Source organism: Pseudopipra pipra, chromosome 1, assembly GCF_036250125.1.
Source record: "Pseudopipra pipra isolate bDixPip1 chromosome 1, bDixPip1.hap1, whole genome shotgun sequence".
Taxonomy (NCBI): Eukaryota; Metazoa; Chordata; class Aves; order Passeriformes; family Pipridae; genus Pseudopipra; species Pseudopipra pipra.
Genome location: NC_087549.1, coordinates 125,841,707 through 125,860,881, shown reverse-complemented (window position 1 = coordinate 125,860,881; position 19,175 = coordinate 125,841,707). Strand labels below are relative to the sequence as shown.

The 19,175-nt window shown below is 38.0% G+C and overlaps 1 protein-coding gene and 1 long non-coding RNA gene across 4 annotated transcripts in view; one reads left to right on the top strand and one right to left on the bottom strand.

The window, feature by feature from the left end:
- LOC135424614 (uncharacterized) overlaps positions 1-2,340 on the bottom strand; it is a 4,705-nt gene extending 2,365 nt beyond the window's left edge. Inside the window, exon 1 of one of the 2 annotated variants that reach the window (XR_010435282.1) lies at positions 1,680-2,340. This is a non-coding gene — a long non-coding RNA (uncharacterized LOC135424614). Of the gene's footprint in view, positions 1-763; positions 1,655-1,679 lie in introns of those variants that run through there. The other variant, XR_010435283.1, reaches the window with a different exon arrangement.
- Positions 1-19,175, top strand: part of LRRC72 (leucine rich repeat containing 72) — a 19,396-nt gene extending 221 nt beyond the window's left edge. Inside the window, exons 1-10 of one of the 2 annotated variants that reach the window (XM_064675948.1) lie at positions 282-356; positions 1,079-1,211; positions 2,838-2,911; positions 6,213-6,282; positions 8,168-8,249; positions 9,476-9,589; positions 13,837-13,926; positions 15,873-16,037; positions 17,249-17,276; positions 18,827-19,175. In XM_064675948.1, the coding sequence (XP_064532018.1) occupies positions 1,179-1,211; positions 2,838-2,911; positions 6,213-6,282; positions 8,168-8,249; positions 9,476-9,589; positions 13,837-13,926; positions 15,873-16,037; positions 17,249-17,276; positions 18,827-18,992 (822 nt within the window). In that variant the 5' untranslated portion in view covers positions 282-356; positions 1,079-1,178 and the 3' untranslated portion in view covers positions 18,993-19,175. Of the gene's footprint in view, positions 1-281; positions 357-1,078; positions 1,212-2,837; positions 2,912-6,212; positions 6,283-8,167; positions 8,250-9,475; positions 9,590-13,836; positions 13,927-15,872; positions 16,038-17,248; positions 17,277-18,826 lie in introns of those variants that run through there. The other variant, XM_064675957.1, reaches the window with a different exon arrangement.

Sequence of the window (19,175 nt, the reverse complement as noted above, 5' to 3'; positions counted from 1 at the left end):
GGAGGTCTTTAAGGAAAGACTGGATGTGACACTTAGTGCCATGGTCTAGTTGACATGGTGGTGTTGGATCACAGGTTGGACTCGATGATCTCGTAGGTCTTTTCCAACCTAACTGGTTCTTTGATTCTGTGATTCCAGGGGTGTGATGACAGGTCTTGTCCCCCCCAGCCCTGCCCCACCCTCGCCCACCATGCAGCTCGCACTCCTTTCCCACACATATACATAAATGCACACAGGATCTGTGCTTTAAAACAACCAACCAACCAACCAAAAAAAAAAAAAAAAAACAACCAACCAACCAACCATAGGAATGTTGTTTTAAAAAAAAAAAAAAAAAGGCACCCTTTTTCAGGATTGTGAGTAAATATGACCCAAGGGGCTTCCCAGAGGTATCCCAATTCCCTCTCAGCTGTTGCCCCCCAGGGCCTCCCATCAGCCCACCCTGGCCACCTTCCTGAGCCCCAGCTCCCTGTAGAGGTGCCTCTCACTCACTATAGAGCTCCTTCCCCCAGCACAAAGCCCTGCCTTGATTAATGCCCAGGCTTGGGCTCCCATTTCAGTGTTATACCATTTCTACTGTGTCCACTTCTGGGCCCTCAATTCAGGAACAACATCGACATGCTAGAGCATGTCCAGAGAGGGGCAATAAAAGTTGGTGAAAGGTCTGGAGCACATGTCCTATGAGGAGCAGCTGAGGGAGGTGAGGTTGTTTGGCCTAGAGAAAAGGAGGCTCAGGGGTGACCTTATCACTCTCTACAACTACCTGAAAGGAGGGAGTAGCCAGGTGAGGGTCGGACTGTTCTCCCAGGTAAACACTGACAGGACAAGAAGACAGTCCTCAGCTCCGCCAAGGGAGGTTTACATTGGATATTATAAAGAATTTCTTCACAGAAAGGGTGACTAAACATTGGAATGGACTACCCAGGGAGATGGTGAAGCCACTGTCCCTGGAGATTTTTAATGATGTGGCACTTAGTGCCATAGTCTGGTTGACATGGTGGTGTTTGGTCATAGGTTGGACTCCATGACCTCAGAGGTCTTTTCCAACCAACCTGATTCTTTGATTCTGTTATTCCAGGGGCTCAACAGCGCTTCCTGTTCCCCCCCAGCCCTGCCCACCCTCGCCCACCCCGCGCCTCGCGCTCCTTCCCCGCGGCCGCCCAGCACGGGGCTCTAAGATGGCGGCGGCCCCCGCCGGCGCCGGCGGGCAGGTGAGCGGGGCGGCCTCTCCCCTTCCCTTCCCTCCCCCCGCCCCGGCTGCGCCGCTCCCCCGGCTGCCGGCCGGAATGGTGGCCACCCCTGGCGCGGACCCTCGCAGCCCGCCCGGCCCGGGAGCACCCCCGGCCTCGCCCTCCCGGTCTGCTGGGGGGGAGAAGCGGGAGATTTCCGCACCGCCACCACACCCCCGAAGCGAGGCGGGCTCGGTCCTCCCGCGGCGGCGGAAGGGGCTCGGCTCCCCCGACCGCCCTGGGCGGCAGCGGGCGCGGCTCCTCTGAGCGAGCCGGTCCGATCCTTCTCAGGCACCGCGGCACCCCTGAGGTCTGCAGCCCCGCCGGGGCCGCCGTCTGCTGTGGCGGAGAGCCGGGAATGACCGGCAAAGGGCTCTAGGGCGGGGAGAGGATGAGATCTCACGTAACGCAGTATGCAAACTACAAATCTTTGGGCACAGCCTTCCTGACTTGTCGAACTCGGAACCCGGGATCTGTGCTGTCTGGAGTAGGTGTGCGTTCCCCATTGGCACTCCACTCTCGCCATCGGTCTGTCCCTCTGTGCCGGGGACAGACATCAGCACGCTTGGGGTGTCGCTTTTCTCCAGAGAAAAACGAGCTGCTTTTCTGCAGAGAACACTTAGTGTTCCCTAGGCAGATTTTGCCCATGTAGACAGAAAACTGCAGCCATTTGTCCCAGGTTTTCCCCCTCTGTGACAGCTGCAGTCTGGGAGCCGTACCGAGTGCTGGGCAAATGGGCACTGTCCCACACCCGCTCTGTGGAACAAGTGGCCTGTGTGGAGTCCCGGGAGTGCTTGGCTGCTTCAGCTCAGAAAGTGCCACAGGTCTCCCTCGTTTGCAAGTTAACCTGTGTATATTCAGCATGCCCAGAACACACTGGAGTGGTTGTGCAGCCAATACAGGCCATTCTCGACGTGCCTGTTGGTGCTCCCAAGGCGTTTTATATTTGTAAAGTTGTATCGGTTTTGTGGTTTAAACAATAGTGATCCTAATGATGTTGGGCATAATAGCTCATGTAGAAAACTCATTTCTTCTGATACACATTTTACTTTTTATCAGCCACTAGTAACAGAGATCCATAATTCTCTTGTTAATGGGTTTCACTGCTTTTACAAATTAGAACACTTCAGTAATATACTCTGAAAATAAAAATCGTGTCTGCGTTTTTCAACGTTTAATGTACAAGCAGTGTACTGGATGCATAATTTTAGAATGTCGTGCATATAGTAAAGTTGCATAGAATGAAGTTGCAACTGTATTGCAAAGTAAACAGTTTCATGTTTATCACGTGTATGGGTTTGGCTGACCTGAGTGAGAAGCCTGTCAACAGTCACCATACATTACTTTCTCATTTCACGTCTATCAACTATGATTCTCCACAGGAAAAGAAAATTAGTGTAAGTCTAGCATAATTGTTGGACTATTTTTATCAATTTAAAATAGAGATTGCCAATTTAATATCTTTATCTCAGACTATATTACAGTTTGCAAGGTGCTGTGATATTCTTTTTGCTGTGCATATTACTTTAAACACTAAATTTGCATATGTTGTAGTGAATCCATAATGATGCAGTATATTATGCTGACAAATGTACTATATACTGCTAGGCAGTAGAAAACCAGCTGAAGATCTGTGGCTTTAAGAGCAATGGGGATGTCATAGGATTGTATCTGGCTAGACAGTAAGTAAAATATGTTTGTCCTTTTGACTTTTACTAAAAGTAGAGCACACAGTAAATTGTAACCTTTCATAGTGCTTTCTGTATCAGGTACTTTCTGAACTTCATTTATATGTGAAATACCAGTAAAATATATTTGTACCTAGTCCATACACGTTGCGAATGAAGAAATGGTGAAGGTACAGTAAGACACACAGCAGAGCTGTTCTCACAGTGAAGCAGTTACCTGCCTCAGCTCTAGATACACAATCCATCTCCAGCAACCTAGAGTTGCTCCAGGATCTGTGAGTTCATAGAGTTCTGCATGAACTTCTACCACAGGAGCAGAGGAATGAGGCTTGATGGCTAATCTCTGCCTGTTCTAACTGGCTCCTAAGGCTGGGTGGAAGGAGTATCAAGAAGGCAAATGTAAAAACACAGAACCTGCGGAGTCTAAAGACTGCCAAATTTTTGACCTCCCTGAAGAAATCTGTTACTGCAACAGTGAAACTCATTGGTAGCACCTTTGAAATTACCTGCATCTCTACTGTTAAGAACTGAAGGGAGGGCAGGGCAACATGAAGTGAATACAGGCACAAGAATGCTTGTTTTGGGCAGGCAGTACTGATCACAGAACTGATCTCCTCTTAGAGCTTTATGAAATAGCTTGAGATGTAGGGCAGATGAGGAGAAGAAGCCATGCTGAAGGAAGGCAAAGCTTTCATGAACCTGTGGGTGATCTAGGTTGATAGAGGTGTATGTTGTAGTATGAACATGCTGAGAGGCTACCATTGAGGGATGGATGCATGACAGGACATACTTCAAAGTTTTTGGAAGGCGTGCTTTGAATTTCTGGCAGGGCATAATTCCAAGTGTTGCATACCTGTTTGCAGCCTCACGACTGCATCTACTGTTCGTAAGGCTGATAACATATATGGGGAACTAATGCAGTTTAATAATTCCGGGACAAGGTTTTCAAGGTCCTGGGTCCAACGAATGAAGAAAAAAAAAAAAGTATTATGGAATCTCAACGTTGTCTAGCTTGTTTTTAGTGGAAATCAGGTGGTATTGAAAATCTAAATGTGTCCACTAGTGTGTTTGAATTCCTTATCACATCTCTTGATTTACACTGGAAGGTATTTGATGCTTTGTGAAAAGTAAACTTAAAGCATGTAGTTACTGTCAAATTTCTTTTAAATAAACATTTTAGAAAGAAGAAAACATAAAAATTAAGGGTGAAGTTTAAATAACAAAAAAATTACAAGATACATATATATATTCTAAACAAGACAAGAAAATGACTATAATGTGTACGCGTAAGATAATTAAGACTGTGTATACAGTCTTATTAGGCACATTTTTTGATTTTAAATGCTTGAATGTATGCCCTCACTGGCCATAGTTTTTGTATAAATAAAAAGAAATGTTCAGATGGCAGATATAGAAGTGATTTGTCTTCCCATGAAACCATTTTGAGACGATGATGCAAGATGGCTTCTTTGATGATTGGATAGAAGTGAACTCCTTTTATTCTATACCAGCTTATAGAAGTACAGCCAAACTCAGTATCAGACCATGCCTCCTTAACTGTTGGTTTGACATATTTTTCTGCTGGCTGAAATAAGAAAGTAAAAAAATAATAATTAAAGTCAATCAAATAAGAGGGAATGAGTTTATATTTTTTAAAACACTACTCTTAAAGGGACATGAAACAATGTAAATTTGGACACTGAAAGCTGTCATCCTAGGAAAACTGATTAACTTAGCAGTAGGTAGAAAAAGAGTGCTGCAGGCCAAAAAGGATCAGTTTATAAAAGACATACAAAGTTTGGAAGGCATCTAGAAAGGGACAGGCTCTTTTAAAAATGTTAGAGGAATTAAGCTCTACCTGGGGCAAATTAAATGCCTTAAATACTACCAAAAAAAAAACAGATCAAGGCTTGGAGATAGTCAAAATGAGGCTGTTAGACAGGGAGTAAAGCCAATTAAAATGTAAACCTGTAAACTAGATATAGAATGGCAGTGACAAAGAATATGAGGAAATTTTGGCTTTGCTTCCTGAAAAGTAGTGCAGGGGTTTACAGGAGAATTAGATAGTAACTCTGTAAGAGTTCTGTATGTCCTGTCAACAGTCATCTGCCTGTCTGTGCCACTTGCAGCAATGTCTTTTCTGGTCACTTGTGACAATAGACACAAAAGTATGTATTTGGAGAGTTAGTTTTTATAAATTATCTGAAGAAGTTAAATGAAGTGTTTAATGAAGTAACAGCATGGGATAATCTGACTTTCTGAAATAAAGGACACTAAAGGTACAGCACCTCAACTTTGCAGGGTTTGCTTTTGACAGAGTTTTTATTTTCAAATGCAAGATCAAAAAAGGTGTCTATACCTGGAGGGTGTGTTGAAAAAAACAAACAAAAAAAACCAACATGGGAAGCTAGAGACTAGGCTTCACAGCTGGAAAACAAACATGATTTTAGGCTGATGATGTGAGGTTAATTTTTATCAATTCTGTTCGTTCTTTCTGAAACACTGGTCCCAGTCTTGCAACACATTAAAATCCACAAGGAAATTTTTATTATGTCAATTAAAATTTGTAATATAAAGGTAATCTACAATTATTCTAGTGGCAATTAAGAATATTTATTTAAAACAATGAAAAATCAAGATGAGCAATTAGTGAAAATTACTCAGCAGCTCAGTAATATTCTGTGTAATTTGTTATTTATAGTACACTAGCAAGCTCAAAGTGCTAGATACACAATTAAACAAAAAGCCCTACTGGCACATGGGAGATAGTTTCAGCCTTAGTGGATGTACTAAGTTTATGTGAGAGCAGGAGAGGAGTGAGAAAAGGGCAAAAGATTTCACAATATGCACTAATATGAAAAATAATAAGAGATGTGCATTGTTGTGCTCGGTGTCTGGCTTCTGTTGGCTTCTCTGGCACTATGGCTGGACAATCCCCACTGCACCTTCAAAGCAATTTTCCTTTTAGATTTGTGTCCTCAGTGTGCTAAATTTCTCCTCCTGTGTTCTGAGCAGGATTTCCAAACTACAAAGTACACAGCACTCCGACTCCCTGAGAAAATAAATGCTATTATGGAAAAACAATTAATTTATTACTTATTTTGTTGCTTGCAAGTGTGTAAAATGCTTACACTGTCTCTGCCATCTTGTTCTTTTTGTCTTTCTCTGATATAACTTGTAAGGAGTGTACCTTTTTATTTCTTGTATAATATTATTTATAAAAAAATTAAACTGTTTGTAAAATTATTAAGCGCTCTTGTTAAGAAATTTGTCTCTTTTTCTTTTCTTCCACCAGAGGACTAAGAAGTGTCCCAAGTCTCTCACAGTTTAATAGGTTAAAGTATTTGTGGCTTAACAACAATAAGGTAATAAGATATTCATTTAAAGAGCAGAACAGTGCATCTATGCTCCCTGATTATTATTTTTAATTTTTTTCTAGCATAAAGCATTATATAATTGTCAAGCTAATAAATTATTTTTAATTTCCAGGCATATTTAACTGTGAGAAAATATTTTTTTTTTAAACATCCCAGAGTTTAAGCTAATATATTTTCCTTTAGATTCACATCAGATTTATAAATTGTGTTTATTTAAGAAGCTGAGGTTTTGTGCTAATTCCTTAGCAATAAAAAGCAAGCAGTTCCCAATGTAGCTGGTGTCCCCTGCCCAGCAGAGCGGCAGCTCTTGGAACAGACCGAGGGGTGATGTGGTTATAGGACAGGAGTGGACGGCAGGAAACGCGTAGCTCTTGTTTCACGCCCTTGCAGACATGCAGAGTTTATTTCCTGGCAGGATGGTGGTCGAAGTGAGGCTCCTGTTTGCCCTCATGCACAAAAGGGTGACATACAACTCTTTGAAATGAGCTTCTCCCTGTGCATGGGAAGCAGCACTGGAATGCTCGGGATGATGGGGTGTCTGCTGCTGTTACACAGGTCACTGTGTCACCTAAACTTGTTGGACTTACGAGATTTCCAGGCGAGTGGTTAGAGTGGGACCACATGAATTTCTCATGTTTCCAATGGAGTGATGGCCCTAAACCAGTTACACAAGCCATATGCCTTACTTTCTCCTTCTGTGCAAATCCAGATTATAGTATTTATTCTATCCTGTATGGGTTTTGAGACAATGCTCTGTCAAAATCTCGACACAGTACAGTTTCCAGCCAATTGTAAGCACATTGTATGTTACACAAATCATCTCCTTGACCAGTAGAATTATCTGATTTAGAAATCTCCATATCCATAGCCAACCACTACTAAATGGTTGAATTGAATCTAAACTTTCACCATTAGCCACTGGTAATTAAAAAGCAAGAAAAATAATAAAACACCAAGAATTCTAACCTGCTTTTAACTATCTTATTGTACAGTAGTTTACATGACTTTCAGAGTGAGCTCAACTTCTTAAAACACCAGAGTTGCCTGCTCAGGTAAATAAGTAGATCTGTGAGCAGCAGGAAAAATAAATTTACATTCCATGTCTCTTTGGAGTGTATGTATATCTGCTGCCCCAGGCTAACATCAATTATATGGCATCTTATGTCAACTTCATCAAAAGATCTGTGGTTATCCAACTATTTTCAAAAAAAGCAAAAGTATAGATACATTAAAAGATTGAACACAGGTATAATAAGGCTTTTCCTTGTATTTCTAAAGGACGCTAAATAAGAAGAAATGGCCTAATGACTAAGCAGAACTAATCTTGCTGACCATAAAAGATAAATCAATCTGATTTTTGCCCAGATCTCAGTTTTTTACCTAAGCAGTAACAAAGAGCATTCTTCTGTTTTTCTATATAACTTGTGTGGAATAGCCACTCAGTGGCTTTTCTTAGGAGAAGTGTCACTTAAATGCTGTAATAGAGGAAGCGTGTTTTTATGTGTTCAGTAGTTTTATCACAAAAAAAGTAAATTTCAGGTGACCCTAAAATCTATACTTGTCAAAGACAGGGAAACACCGCTATACAAGTGAGTGGAAAAACCTCTGCCTTATGCTCTTCCTTCCAGCTTTCAGATACTGTTGATGCACAGAGCAAAGCACATTTGTTTTAGGTATGGCTGTACTGCATGTGTTTGATGTGTAATTAGTATTTCTAATGAAGGTTCAGCTGTCAAAAGAATCCTTAAACCAAGTCTTAAACAGAAATATAAGAAACTACCTGTAGTTATGCAGTTTTCAAGAGACCATGTTTATAATTCTCCAATATTACATTTAGATTGACATATAATAGTTTGCCTAACTCTAATTTCAGATACAAGATTTAAATTTCTTGATCAAAAACTATTGCTTGACTGAACTCTACCTCAACAATAATGAACTGACAGATATATCAGGTACCAATATTCCCTTTTTAGGTTGTTGAGCAGAGGCCTATACTTTCTTTTCTATGTACTGGCATTAAAATTTATACAACTTGATGATAACAAGTAACCTACTGGTTGAAAGCTCCTATATATGCATAACAATACATGTTAATTATTAGATATTTAATTGTTCCAGGATACTTGAGTGGCAATAAGGTGATATGTTTATCCAGGTCTAAGGGATGAAATGTCATTCACTTTATGTCAGGCAATTGTAAAATATTTTTGATCTTACATGCACATATTGCATATTGAGAATTTATAACCAGAAGTATTTTGCAAAGTTAATGCCAAACTTATTTTATTTCAAAATTTGCATTTGTCTTCTATTTCTGTTTTGCTTGCTGTTGTAAATGAAAGTGGCTGTACCAGACTCATGAGTTTGTGAACAAAGAGGCCAAAACATAATAAATTTCTGTATATTTTAGACATTTTAAATGTAAATACTTTATTTTTCTCTGTCCCTATAAAATGCAGGGATTAATGATATTGATTAGTTTCTGTGAGATTTTGAGAAAAATTAATCTTCGAAATACAAACATGGATAAAAGAGACAATAGAGATGATAACAAAATGTGGTTAAACAGAAGGGTGTCCTTTATAGGGAAATGTGGGTAGGAAACATGGTATAGAATTTGGAAAATGTGGTGTCCAATCCTGATGTGGTGTGAAAATATGAACAAATAGCCTGGGACAGCCACAACAATATTTTGTAATAACTTTTTAATATGTCAGTAATTACTTGAAACTGAACTATTTTCTAAGGAATTCACTATTTATTATTTGAGAGGCAAAGGTGATATATTATTGTGAGGCAAAGGTAATATTAGGTCAAGGTAAAAGGAAGTGAATTAATCAAGGATTACTGGGATATAGGAGTAAGGAAGGGAGGAACAAGAGAGTTTGCAGTTGATGCTGATTTGTTGATGCAAGGGTAACGTGGGCAAATGGAAAGAACTGGAATGAAAAAAAGTTAGGCCTGTGTTTAAAGGATGTGGTTAGAAATATGAAAGGGATATTGAATATCTCTAATTTTTTTTTAAATTAGTATCTCATGCCGTGTGTTACCAAAAGGCAAGCATAGATAGATAACTAAAATATCAAATTCAGTGTGCAGCATAACAGAATAATTATCTAATAGAAGCAGTCTGTTATGGTGAGAATGATTAATTATTTTTCATTTCATTTCATTTCAGGTGCTCTGAAACACTTATGTTCGTTACAAATTCTGTTTCTTCACAACAACGAGTTAAAGAAACTTGGCAAAACAGTGAAGGAATTGAAAGGAATGATAAGCTTGCATACTCTAAGTAATACCTTATTTTTATTCTGCAGAACAGCAACTAGTAGCTTTTTAGTTTCTTATCGGGATGTTTCTTGCCTGTTTCTGCATCATTTGCCAATAGCTTTTGAAACTAATTAGAAATTTCAACCAAATTTGACAAATCTCAAGAAAGAGATCTCTAGGACATGAAAATTCCACAAAGAGTACCTCAACTGAGAAAACCTGCTAAGTGAGTTCAGAAGTTAACTCTTTTTGGCTGCTGCCTAGCCAATATCCTGGAGGAGTAGCTTGGAGGGTGTCAAGCAGTTTACTGCTGCCTCTTTGTAAAGGAACATGGGAGTGAGATTATCATAGAGGTAGAGTTGAAAAATAGATGTTATTGTTGTTGGGACTGTGAGTGATAGGTTATAGAACCCAAATTCCTGCCTTATTAATTCTGTTGCTTATAGAACTCCCTTTCTGCATCTTTTTGGCAGACTGTGGATTTCTAGAATCTAAAAATAAGTACACTTAGGTATTCTTCACAACAATGTCTGTTAAGTGGCATATTTTCTGATGCACTGGCTGGAAATGAAAACAGCGCCATCTCTGAAATTTCAAATTAAGTTACACAAGAAAGACAGTGTTGATGCCACTAAGTTACAATGTAAGAAGTAGCCTCCAGGGAAAGTAGGATTATATGCTATTAAGATACTGAACGTGAAAATGTAAGCAGTGTTTTCTGTGGTTCCTAAAGGAATGTCAACACAGGCCATGACAGACGCTCAGTACTTGGAGAAAACAGGAAACGATTTTCACGCCTTAGTGACGGCTAAGGAGGTGAATGTCACCAGGCCATAACACCTCCTTAAGCATTCAGAAAACTGAATGTCTGATTGTGGGAAAGGAAAATATGACTTAAAAAGTACACTTTTAATTGAACTTGACACTGGGCCAAAACTAAGAAACAAATCAAGTGTTTAGGAAGACAACATGTCAGCCAAATTATAGTAATTTTTTCATTATATGCAAGATAGAAAAAATAGTCTGTTTAAGAATGCAGTTGTTTGAAGTGATTAAGCAAAGTCTGGACAGACATCCTATGTATGAATGGTGCAGTCACTTGAATTTAATGTTAGCCCTACAAATTAATAAGGAGCTTCAACAAGCACAGGAAGTTTGTTGTACTTGTTGCAACCATCTGTGGGAAATACATAGCAGATAGTTAAAGTGCTGCTGAGTTATTATGAATGGCAGTCACAAAGGCATAGTGAAAACTGGGTGCAAATTGGACTGGCCAGCACCATAGAAAAGGAAGTGTTTGAAAGAGCAATCAAACAATATATAAAATATACCAATCTACCCTAATTAAAAAAAAGTTCAAAGATTTCTACCAGAGTAAACAGTAACAGTGGAAGAAGCTTAATAACCTTAATAACCATAACTTTAAAGTTATTTCTTCTTGACCTTTGCAGTCATGAAAAAATTGTTAATGTGTTTGTTTCAAGGAGATTTCATAATAATGAGTTCTCAAGTTACCAGTACTCTATTTGTTTAATAAAATAGTCACATTTGAAGTAAATTACATCAGTAATTTACAAATGAACAAAATAAATTTTTAAAGTCATATCCTATATATCATATCATATTACTATATAATTTCTATGACTCCTTGCAATATTAAGAAATATGAAATGGGTGCAGAATTTGCATTGTGTAGCTCTGAAAAGGGCTGTGCCCATAACTAACTTTTATAAAACAAAACCAGTGGCAGTTCTCACTGTTATGAGGTAGATCTTTTTTATTGCCAGACAATCTCATTTAAGAAAAAACCAAACACTTGCTAGCCTTCAGCCGAGCTCCTGGATGCTTAACAAGATTTTATAATTTTGTAGTTCTTGGGGACAACAGAACTATTAAAACACACTATTATTGTTCACTTCAGGAGTAGCATCCAGCTGCCAAAATGTTGCATTTCTCTTCTTGAAGGCTCTCTTGTGATTTTTAGCCACTGCCCTGCACTGGATGTGGAGCAGAACACCATCCTTCACCAGGCCTTTAGGGAAGACACTCAGCTTTGAAAGATTTACTGCACATGTTGCTCACAACTGCAGCCTTTGGGAGATACAGAGGGTTTCTTTATGGGCTCGCCTTGTGCTCACATCTCCCTTTTGGAATCCAAGACTTTTGTTACATATTCTGTAAATTGTCTCAACTGATTTATTGTACTCAGCTGATAACATCCTGCTGCTAGACCTCAGAAAACTGTGTTCTTCGCTATGTTTCTGCCCCGTGTGGCATAGGCACACTGTTTTCCTACACTCCAAATAGAGAGAACAGACAAAACTGTGGAGGAAGAAAGCATTATCCCTCATTTGTAGAAGTAAAACTGCATGACCTTGACAAGAAAGTAGATAGCTGAGCCAGGAATTAATCCCAGATGTTCTGTAAAACAAGACCATCTTGATCTGTACAATGGTTGGATTTACTGTAAAAATAAGCAGTAAAAAAATTCACATTCTCTAAAAAAATCCTACAAATCAGTGTTGATGAGGAGAGACGTGATCCAAGTAGCATCCAGATTCACAAGTGCTTAGTATCACCCCTGGTTTGTGCCTTGGAAAAATCTCTTTTGAATCCTTATTCCATTCCACTACCAAACATACCTATTTTTAGAGATCTTTCTGAAACATTTTTATCTCTGGAATGCTATTGCATATTTTCTTGTCTCAAGAACAGAATTATCAGATATATGCATAATATTCTTTCTGATCAATGCTTTCTGGAAAAAAATAGCTATATACTACTTTGTTCAGTAAAAATGGAACTTTCTTTTGCTGCCACCTTGTGGGTTTCTTACTAATTTCAAGTCAGTGACTTATAACAATTTGTTTAAGAATTAAAATATTTTAAGTTCTCCTCTAAACACGTGAACAGGTGTTTTCTGTGCAGGAGATAGCAAAAATGCCTGTTCCAGCCTTACTGCATCCTCAAAATATCTGGTAAATCGCATCGAGCACTGAGCTCCCTTCGGCAATCATACTTGTCCTGAAGAACATGAAATGGCACCTTGTAGTTCAGAAACCCATTTGGAATACTTTCAGACTTTTTTCTTCTTCTACTATCTCTTATTTGCTTCTGTAATACCATCTTCCCCCCCCCAACTGCTAAAATTACATGTAACAGGATTTTTTACCCTAGAGTGAGTATTAGCTACAGCCTCTCCTCAAAAAGAGAAAAGCAGATCTGTATAGCAGAATTTTGTCAGAATTGTATCAGAATTGTCAAAATCATTAAGATTTTTTTTTTCTCTCCTCTGATCTCAAGGTGGCAGCATCCTGATTATTTTTACTGTCTTAGAAGAACGGCATTTGTTAAAGGAGAAAAATAGAATTATTATGTCTTTGATTTAGGAAAAAAGCCCCACCTAACAACACTTGTTTGTTTGTTTGTTAGCTAATCTGGGAATGAGCCAGTTTCTATTTTAATCGACCCTAGATATCACTGTCCTGAAATAAACTAATTTGGCATTCAGCTAGGTAAGTGTTCCACATTTGGCAAAGCAGCAGCACGGGATTGATAACTGTCTCTGTGTTGCAAAGGTTTGGCTATACAGGTAAAGTGAACCTGAACATAAGCATTGTAGTCAAGTTGCTAATGGTCTTTTGCAGCTTAGTATCTCAAGGTAAGCTAAGGGGGTCCCAGGTTCTAAAGAACTTAGATCACATTAAACATTTTACTCTTAAGTTTCTTGAGTTTTCAAACATCACAAGACTGGGTATTTGCATTTTATATTGTGTCTATGGGATAAAGCACCTTTATATCAGCTCTGAAAAAGCCTTAGGTGTCCTAAAGCTCACCTGCTTTTAATAACTCCCTCCCCCTACAACTTTTATGTCTTACCTTTAAGCTGTCACACTTAAAAGACCACTGTTATTTAAAATAGACATCAGCTAACAATACATAAGAAAATCAAAGGCAAGCATCTAATGCGTTTTTTTATGTATATCCTGAAAAACAGAAAAAAACCTCGAAGGTTTGGAGTGCACGATGACACCTTTACTCAGTTCTTGCCTGTGTTGTTTTGCATGAAGTCCATGTTTAGTTATTTCATGCCTGTAAAGAGACTGTGCGTTGTTTGCCCAGCATAAGAACAATTTGAATTGATAATATTTTGTACAAAATCTTTGGTTCCTAGCGATCTTTAATTTTCCTGCCTTGCAAAGCTTTTGTTCTTTTGCTGGGTTTGTTTTTTTTGTGACATTGTTTCTTTTTTCTGTATACATTTTGCAGACCTATTCCAAAACCCCCTGGCATATGATCCAGACTACCGGCTTTATGTCATATACATCCTTCCTTCAGTTCAGCTCCTTGACAGGAAGTGTAAGGATTGCTTTCCTCTTCTCACAAAGCATTGACAGTTGCTTTTGATTTTAATCAGTTTGGAAAAACGGGTGAAATTATCTTGCCTGTTCTTTTACATGCATTTTTTGATATAGCGAAAGGTCTAATGAGCAGATACCCATTTTTTGCAAGATTTGTCAAGTAAACAGAGTTTGCATGGCATAAACAGTTTACTTTGTCAAAGGCTTTTGATTTCTGTCATCTTAAACTGTGTATGCTTTTCTCGTGTCTTGGTCTATTTGGGTAAGACAGATAAAAGCCTGTGCTTAGAAACATGTACCTACATTTGTGCATTCTCACTGGCATATTCACATGGGTGAGCATTTTTACTTAGGTATGGATAATATCCTCAGCTATCTACATGTTTCTGTACAGTTTAAATATGCAAATTTCTTGATGAGGAAAATTCAGACTATGATTTCAAATATAAATATTCATAAATCATCATGAGCTCTTTCACAGATTGTCTATTGTAAATTCAACAGAAAAAAATGTCTTAAGAAAAGCCAGAAGTGAAATCAGTGAATCCATAAAATGTCAAAATGAACCCAGAAAATCACCTTTTGTGATTTTTGCCTCTGGTGTTTGGAAAGCTATTTGATTGGCAAGTGGATTGAAAATTACTCGAGAGCCCTGAGAAAGGGCTCTGCTCCAGCTCTACCTTAGAAGAAGGTAGCAAGGAAAAACAGGGCCATCTTGAAAACCTGCTCCCAGCCTCTAAGAGAATCAGGATGTAGGACTTGAGCAAGGCAGATGCAGAACATCTGCAGGTGCTGAAGACTGTGCAGCTCTGTCATGAAGGAAAGATGGTGGATGGGCCACAGGATGTGGCAGGGGTTGATGAGGAGCTGCTGGATGTGACCATGTGGCCATTTGCTTACCCTGCCATTTTGCACTGGTACCTCCAGTCTCGAGTATTTGGTCTCATGTTACAGCTGTGCTTAACACGTCTGTCAGACTGTGTTACTAATGATCACTTTAGACTGGGGAGGGATGAATGAAGCTTAATGTTCTGAAAAATATGTGTTGCACTTACATGTCTAGAAACACTTCCGTAAAACTTCCTGGACTTAATCTCCAAATACAGTTCTACTGTAATCAGTCCTGGATTAAGACTTGCAATTATTTGTATCAAGCTGCCTCCTGGACTTCCCACTTAGTGAGCTATTTCTCTAACATTACAAAGCTTCTTCACCATCTGTGGAACATTACCACAGCACAGTCCTGGCTGTCGCCTTTACAGAAGACATGTGCTCACACTTCTGTTACCTTCAGGCATGACTACTGCAGTTCCTTTCTAATTGGTCCCCTAGACACTATGACTCCAAAACTTCCCTGAATTCAAAATGCTTCTGCCAGTTACCTGTTCTAAAGCTTTAGCTCACTTCTGTTCCATAGCTGAAGTACTGGATTAGTATAAAGTTCACAAATGGAAGTTACTATCCCTGATTTTATTTAACAGCCTTAAACTATTTGTTTAAAATTTGAAGTTATTTTTAATTAAAGTGAAAAACAGGAAAATTTCAAGCTTTTTTCTTGATTGCATTCCAAGAGTTTTCTCTGTAATTGACCAGTGGGAATTGAACTGGCCTTAAACCAGGATTTGATTTTGCTATTCATAAAGAAACTTCCAAATCTTTACTGACTTCTGCAGTAGATCTCATTTAAGTAGTATGAAAAGTCTAGCTTTTTAGTTTCTTGGTTTAAAACTTGTCATCCTACTGCACTCAAAAATATTTTATTGTACAGGGCTTCACCCTAAAGCCTTGGAAAGTATCATTCCATGTTCCCATTTTGAATTGTTGTGAAATGATGTAACTTACACTGCTATTGTTACAAAACTCTGCACAGAAAAAAAGTGAATCACCTTTTGCATCTGCCTTTTCAATTGGTAGAAAACATTTTTTTTTATATCCCCTTAACAGTAGTTACACAAAGAGAAAGGGAATCAGCATTTCATCTTTATAACCCTGAAAGGTCTCTGCTTGTGCAGTCAATAGCTTTTGGGAAGAGAGTAAAGACACCCCTGGGGGCTCCAGTGGGATCCAGAAGATGCATTCACCCAGCCAGAAGACTGATAATGCCCTCAGGTATTTATAATAATAGAAGGAAAAGCAGACATTTTTAGGTGATTAGAATTAGAAACATTTTTTTTCATTCATCTGATAAGAAGTTGTTGGTTTTAGTAATAGAATAAAAATGCATCAGGAACTCAGTCAAATTGCTTCATAAAGTATAGTAGCAGCAACAGAAAACAAATGACTTCTTACACTGACAGTTTTGAGGCAAATAAGTTCTAGTCACTCCCTGTAGTTACAGAATTACCTTTAAAGATAGATGAACAAACAACATTTTTTTCCCCAGTATGTGTCTTGCGAGTGTTTGGTTTTACTTTTATTTAACTTAAAACATCTCAATACACTTCTAGGCCAGTGACAGCCTCATAGACTTTTGATGCCCTCTAGTGCTTTCATAAAATAATCTCAAAGAAAGTATTTTCTTCTAGTGTTTTAAAATTTATTGTGCTAGTTTTATGAGTAGATTCCTTTTTGTGCTTTAAAAGCTGAGAATATTTTAATGATGTCTTATAATAGCATATAAGGCAATTTTTAGAGTTCTTATAACATTCAGATCTGGAAGACAGCATGACCTGGGCACAAGAAAGCAGGTGAATACCACCAGGAACCTTGTGACTTGTATTATATCACAATCCAGAACAAACCTTGAAATCTTGTCTGCTTTTTTGATGTTTTAAAGATAAGAAAACCAATATTGTGTATAGATGAAATCATAGCATTTTAAAAAGTAGTGTAGATGAAGTTTGGAAAGTAATAAAATATCTGCAAGTTTTTTTAAATGTATATATCACAATAGTAAAGCTGAAAGCAATATATTTAACAGTAATTTTGGAGAGGCTGAGAAAAGGAGGATAGTTTGATAATATATAATAATTTATTTGTTTTGCTGATGATTATCAAAGTAGGCGTACAGTTGTCTTTATCTCTACTATGCAATCATTCACTTAGAGAGAGAGTGGCATCATTTTCTGTGAAAGAAAAAAAGCCTGGAAATGTATGTCTATGGGGAATAAGAGAACTACATAAACTTAAAAAAATTCTGACAGGTATTTGCTTCCACAGTACTTTCTGATAACAAAAGTTATGTTATGATCTTAAACATTTCAAATAATCTGCTAGTTTTCAATTAATTTGAACAAGCAAATTAGGATCAGGATGGTAATCCTGAGCTACTCAAACTGCTGTACAGCCGTTAATGTCTTAATTTGAACTTTTTGTTATAGGTTGTGAATTTGCAGATAACACAAATAAGTAAGTCATTTTTTTGATTTATTTTCCTTTTGCATCTCTGAAGCATTTACTGAATTTCCTCTTCTTGTGCCTAAAAAATACCCTAACCAGAGAAAACATCCAGCAAAAATGAGCTTTTCAGAGAAATTTCAGGCCTTTGTATTTAATATAGTTGCAACTCTATACTATTCTGATGAGACAGCCTACCCGCTGGTGTCTGAAATTTAATATTGAAAGGTATTCCACATTTGGAACTGGGTACATACAACTGCCATTTATTTGTAAGATCAAATGCTGATCACTAGAAAAAACATGCTCTACGTATTAGAGCATCAGAATATCTGTTCTATATTATGGCCCAGAAAACATTCCCCTGAGTGGCTGTTCAAAAATACATACTCTCTGAAAAACATTGTGACTTGAAGAACGAAACTTTTTTAGTCTGTACTTGATTTTTTTTATTCTTTTCAGTTTCAAAATCATGGAAATAAATGCAAAACTTACCTTGGTTATCTTTGTCTTGATTGAGGCAGGAGAAAGGTTGCATTTTTATGTGATGACATTGTAGATGCAATCTTTATAAGAGTAAATTTACAAACTTTAGATGTCAGGCTTGGTTTTACTTTCTAGCTTTACATATGAAAAGATTTGAAAAATGCATTGAAGGAAATAATAAAACCCTACATATCCTACGTATCCTCTGACAGTACTGCATCCAGCTATTTAAAATCAAGCTAATTTGTGTTGAAAGAATAATTCTTACCTGCTTTCAGTGGAGTTAGCTGTCCTCATTGGTAGAATGGATGTACGGCTTCCTCGAGTCTTATTTATGTACATGCTGAAGCTTTGCAAGGTGCTTTTCATGGCAAAGTGCTTTAAGCTTGGTGGAGATAGTCCTGTGGTTCATATTAGGTGTGTGTTACTACTGGTACACCTCTAAGAAATAAGTTCTTATAAAATGACCTCTAAGAAATAAGTTCTTATAAGATTTAATATTGTATCTGAGTTGGAAGGTTTTGGTCTAACACAAAGTCCTTCTCGATCCTACATTGATGCGCATCTGACGCTTTCCTCTCCCAGACTACAGCTGTGGCAGGATACACGAACAACACAAGCTCACAGTGTTCTGGATTCAGAGCTTGGAGCATGGAGATTTGCCTGAGGGCTAGTTAAAAGATACACAGCAAAATAAATGTGCATTTGCATTAATCGGTATCAAATTGCTTGAATCATGTCCACTGAACCAGAGTATTAAAAGTATACAATTATAATTTTTGTGGGAAAAAAACTGAAAAATATTATTTTGCTTTAAGTTTACTATAAATGTATTTTAAATAACTTATACCTGATTTTTCCCCATTAGAATCCTGTGATTCTAACCTTTTCTCATTTTGTTTTGCTTTCTGAAATTTGGTAGAAGAAGAAAACCTTCTGAAAATTTTAAATTTTTAAATCCTCACTGTTAGTGTCATCATGACTGCCAACTTCACTTTCTACACTGTGTTGTATATTAGTTCCAAAGTAGTTTGGAAACATTCAGATAATGGACATTTGCTGTGTTCTTTTTGCAGAGTACCGTTTGAGAACCCCGAAGATGCGGTTTTAGTACGGGCAATGACAAGATCTCTAACAGAATTTTCCTCTGTGGACTGGAACAAGGTAGCTACCTGTCAAGAAAGACGTCTTCAAAATAAAGCAGAAGAACCCCTTGAGAAGCTGACAGTCCAATTCAGATGAGTCCATTCTTCCTTAAGAAAAAAAGCAATTCCTCTCTCTAGTGTGGAGCCCCATAAGTAACAAGTTCATGACAACATGCATCAAATTAAATGAATTTCCAGAAAAAAACTGTGTAATATAATGAAGAATTAAGATAACAAATGATAAATGTCAATGATACAATAAAAGTTGCTTGAAATGCAA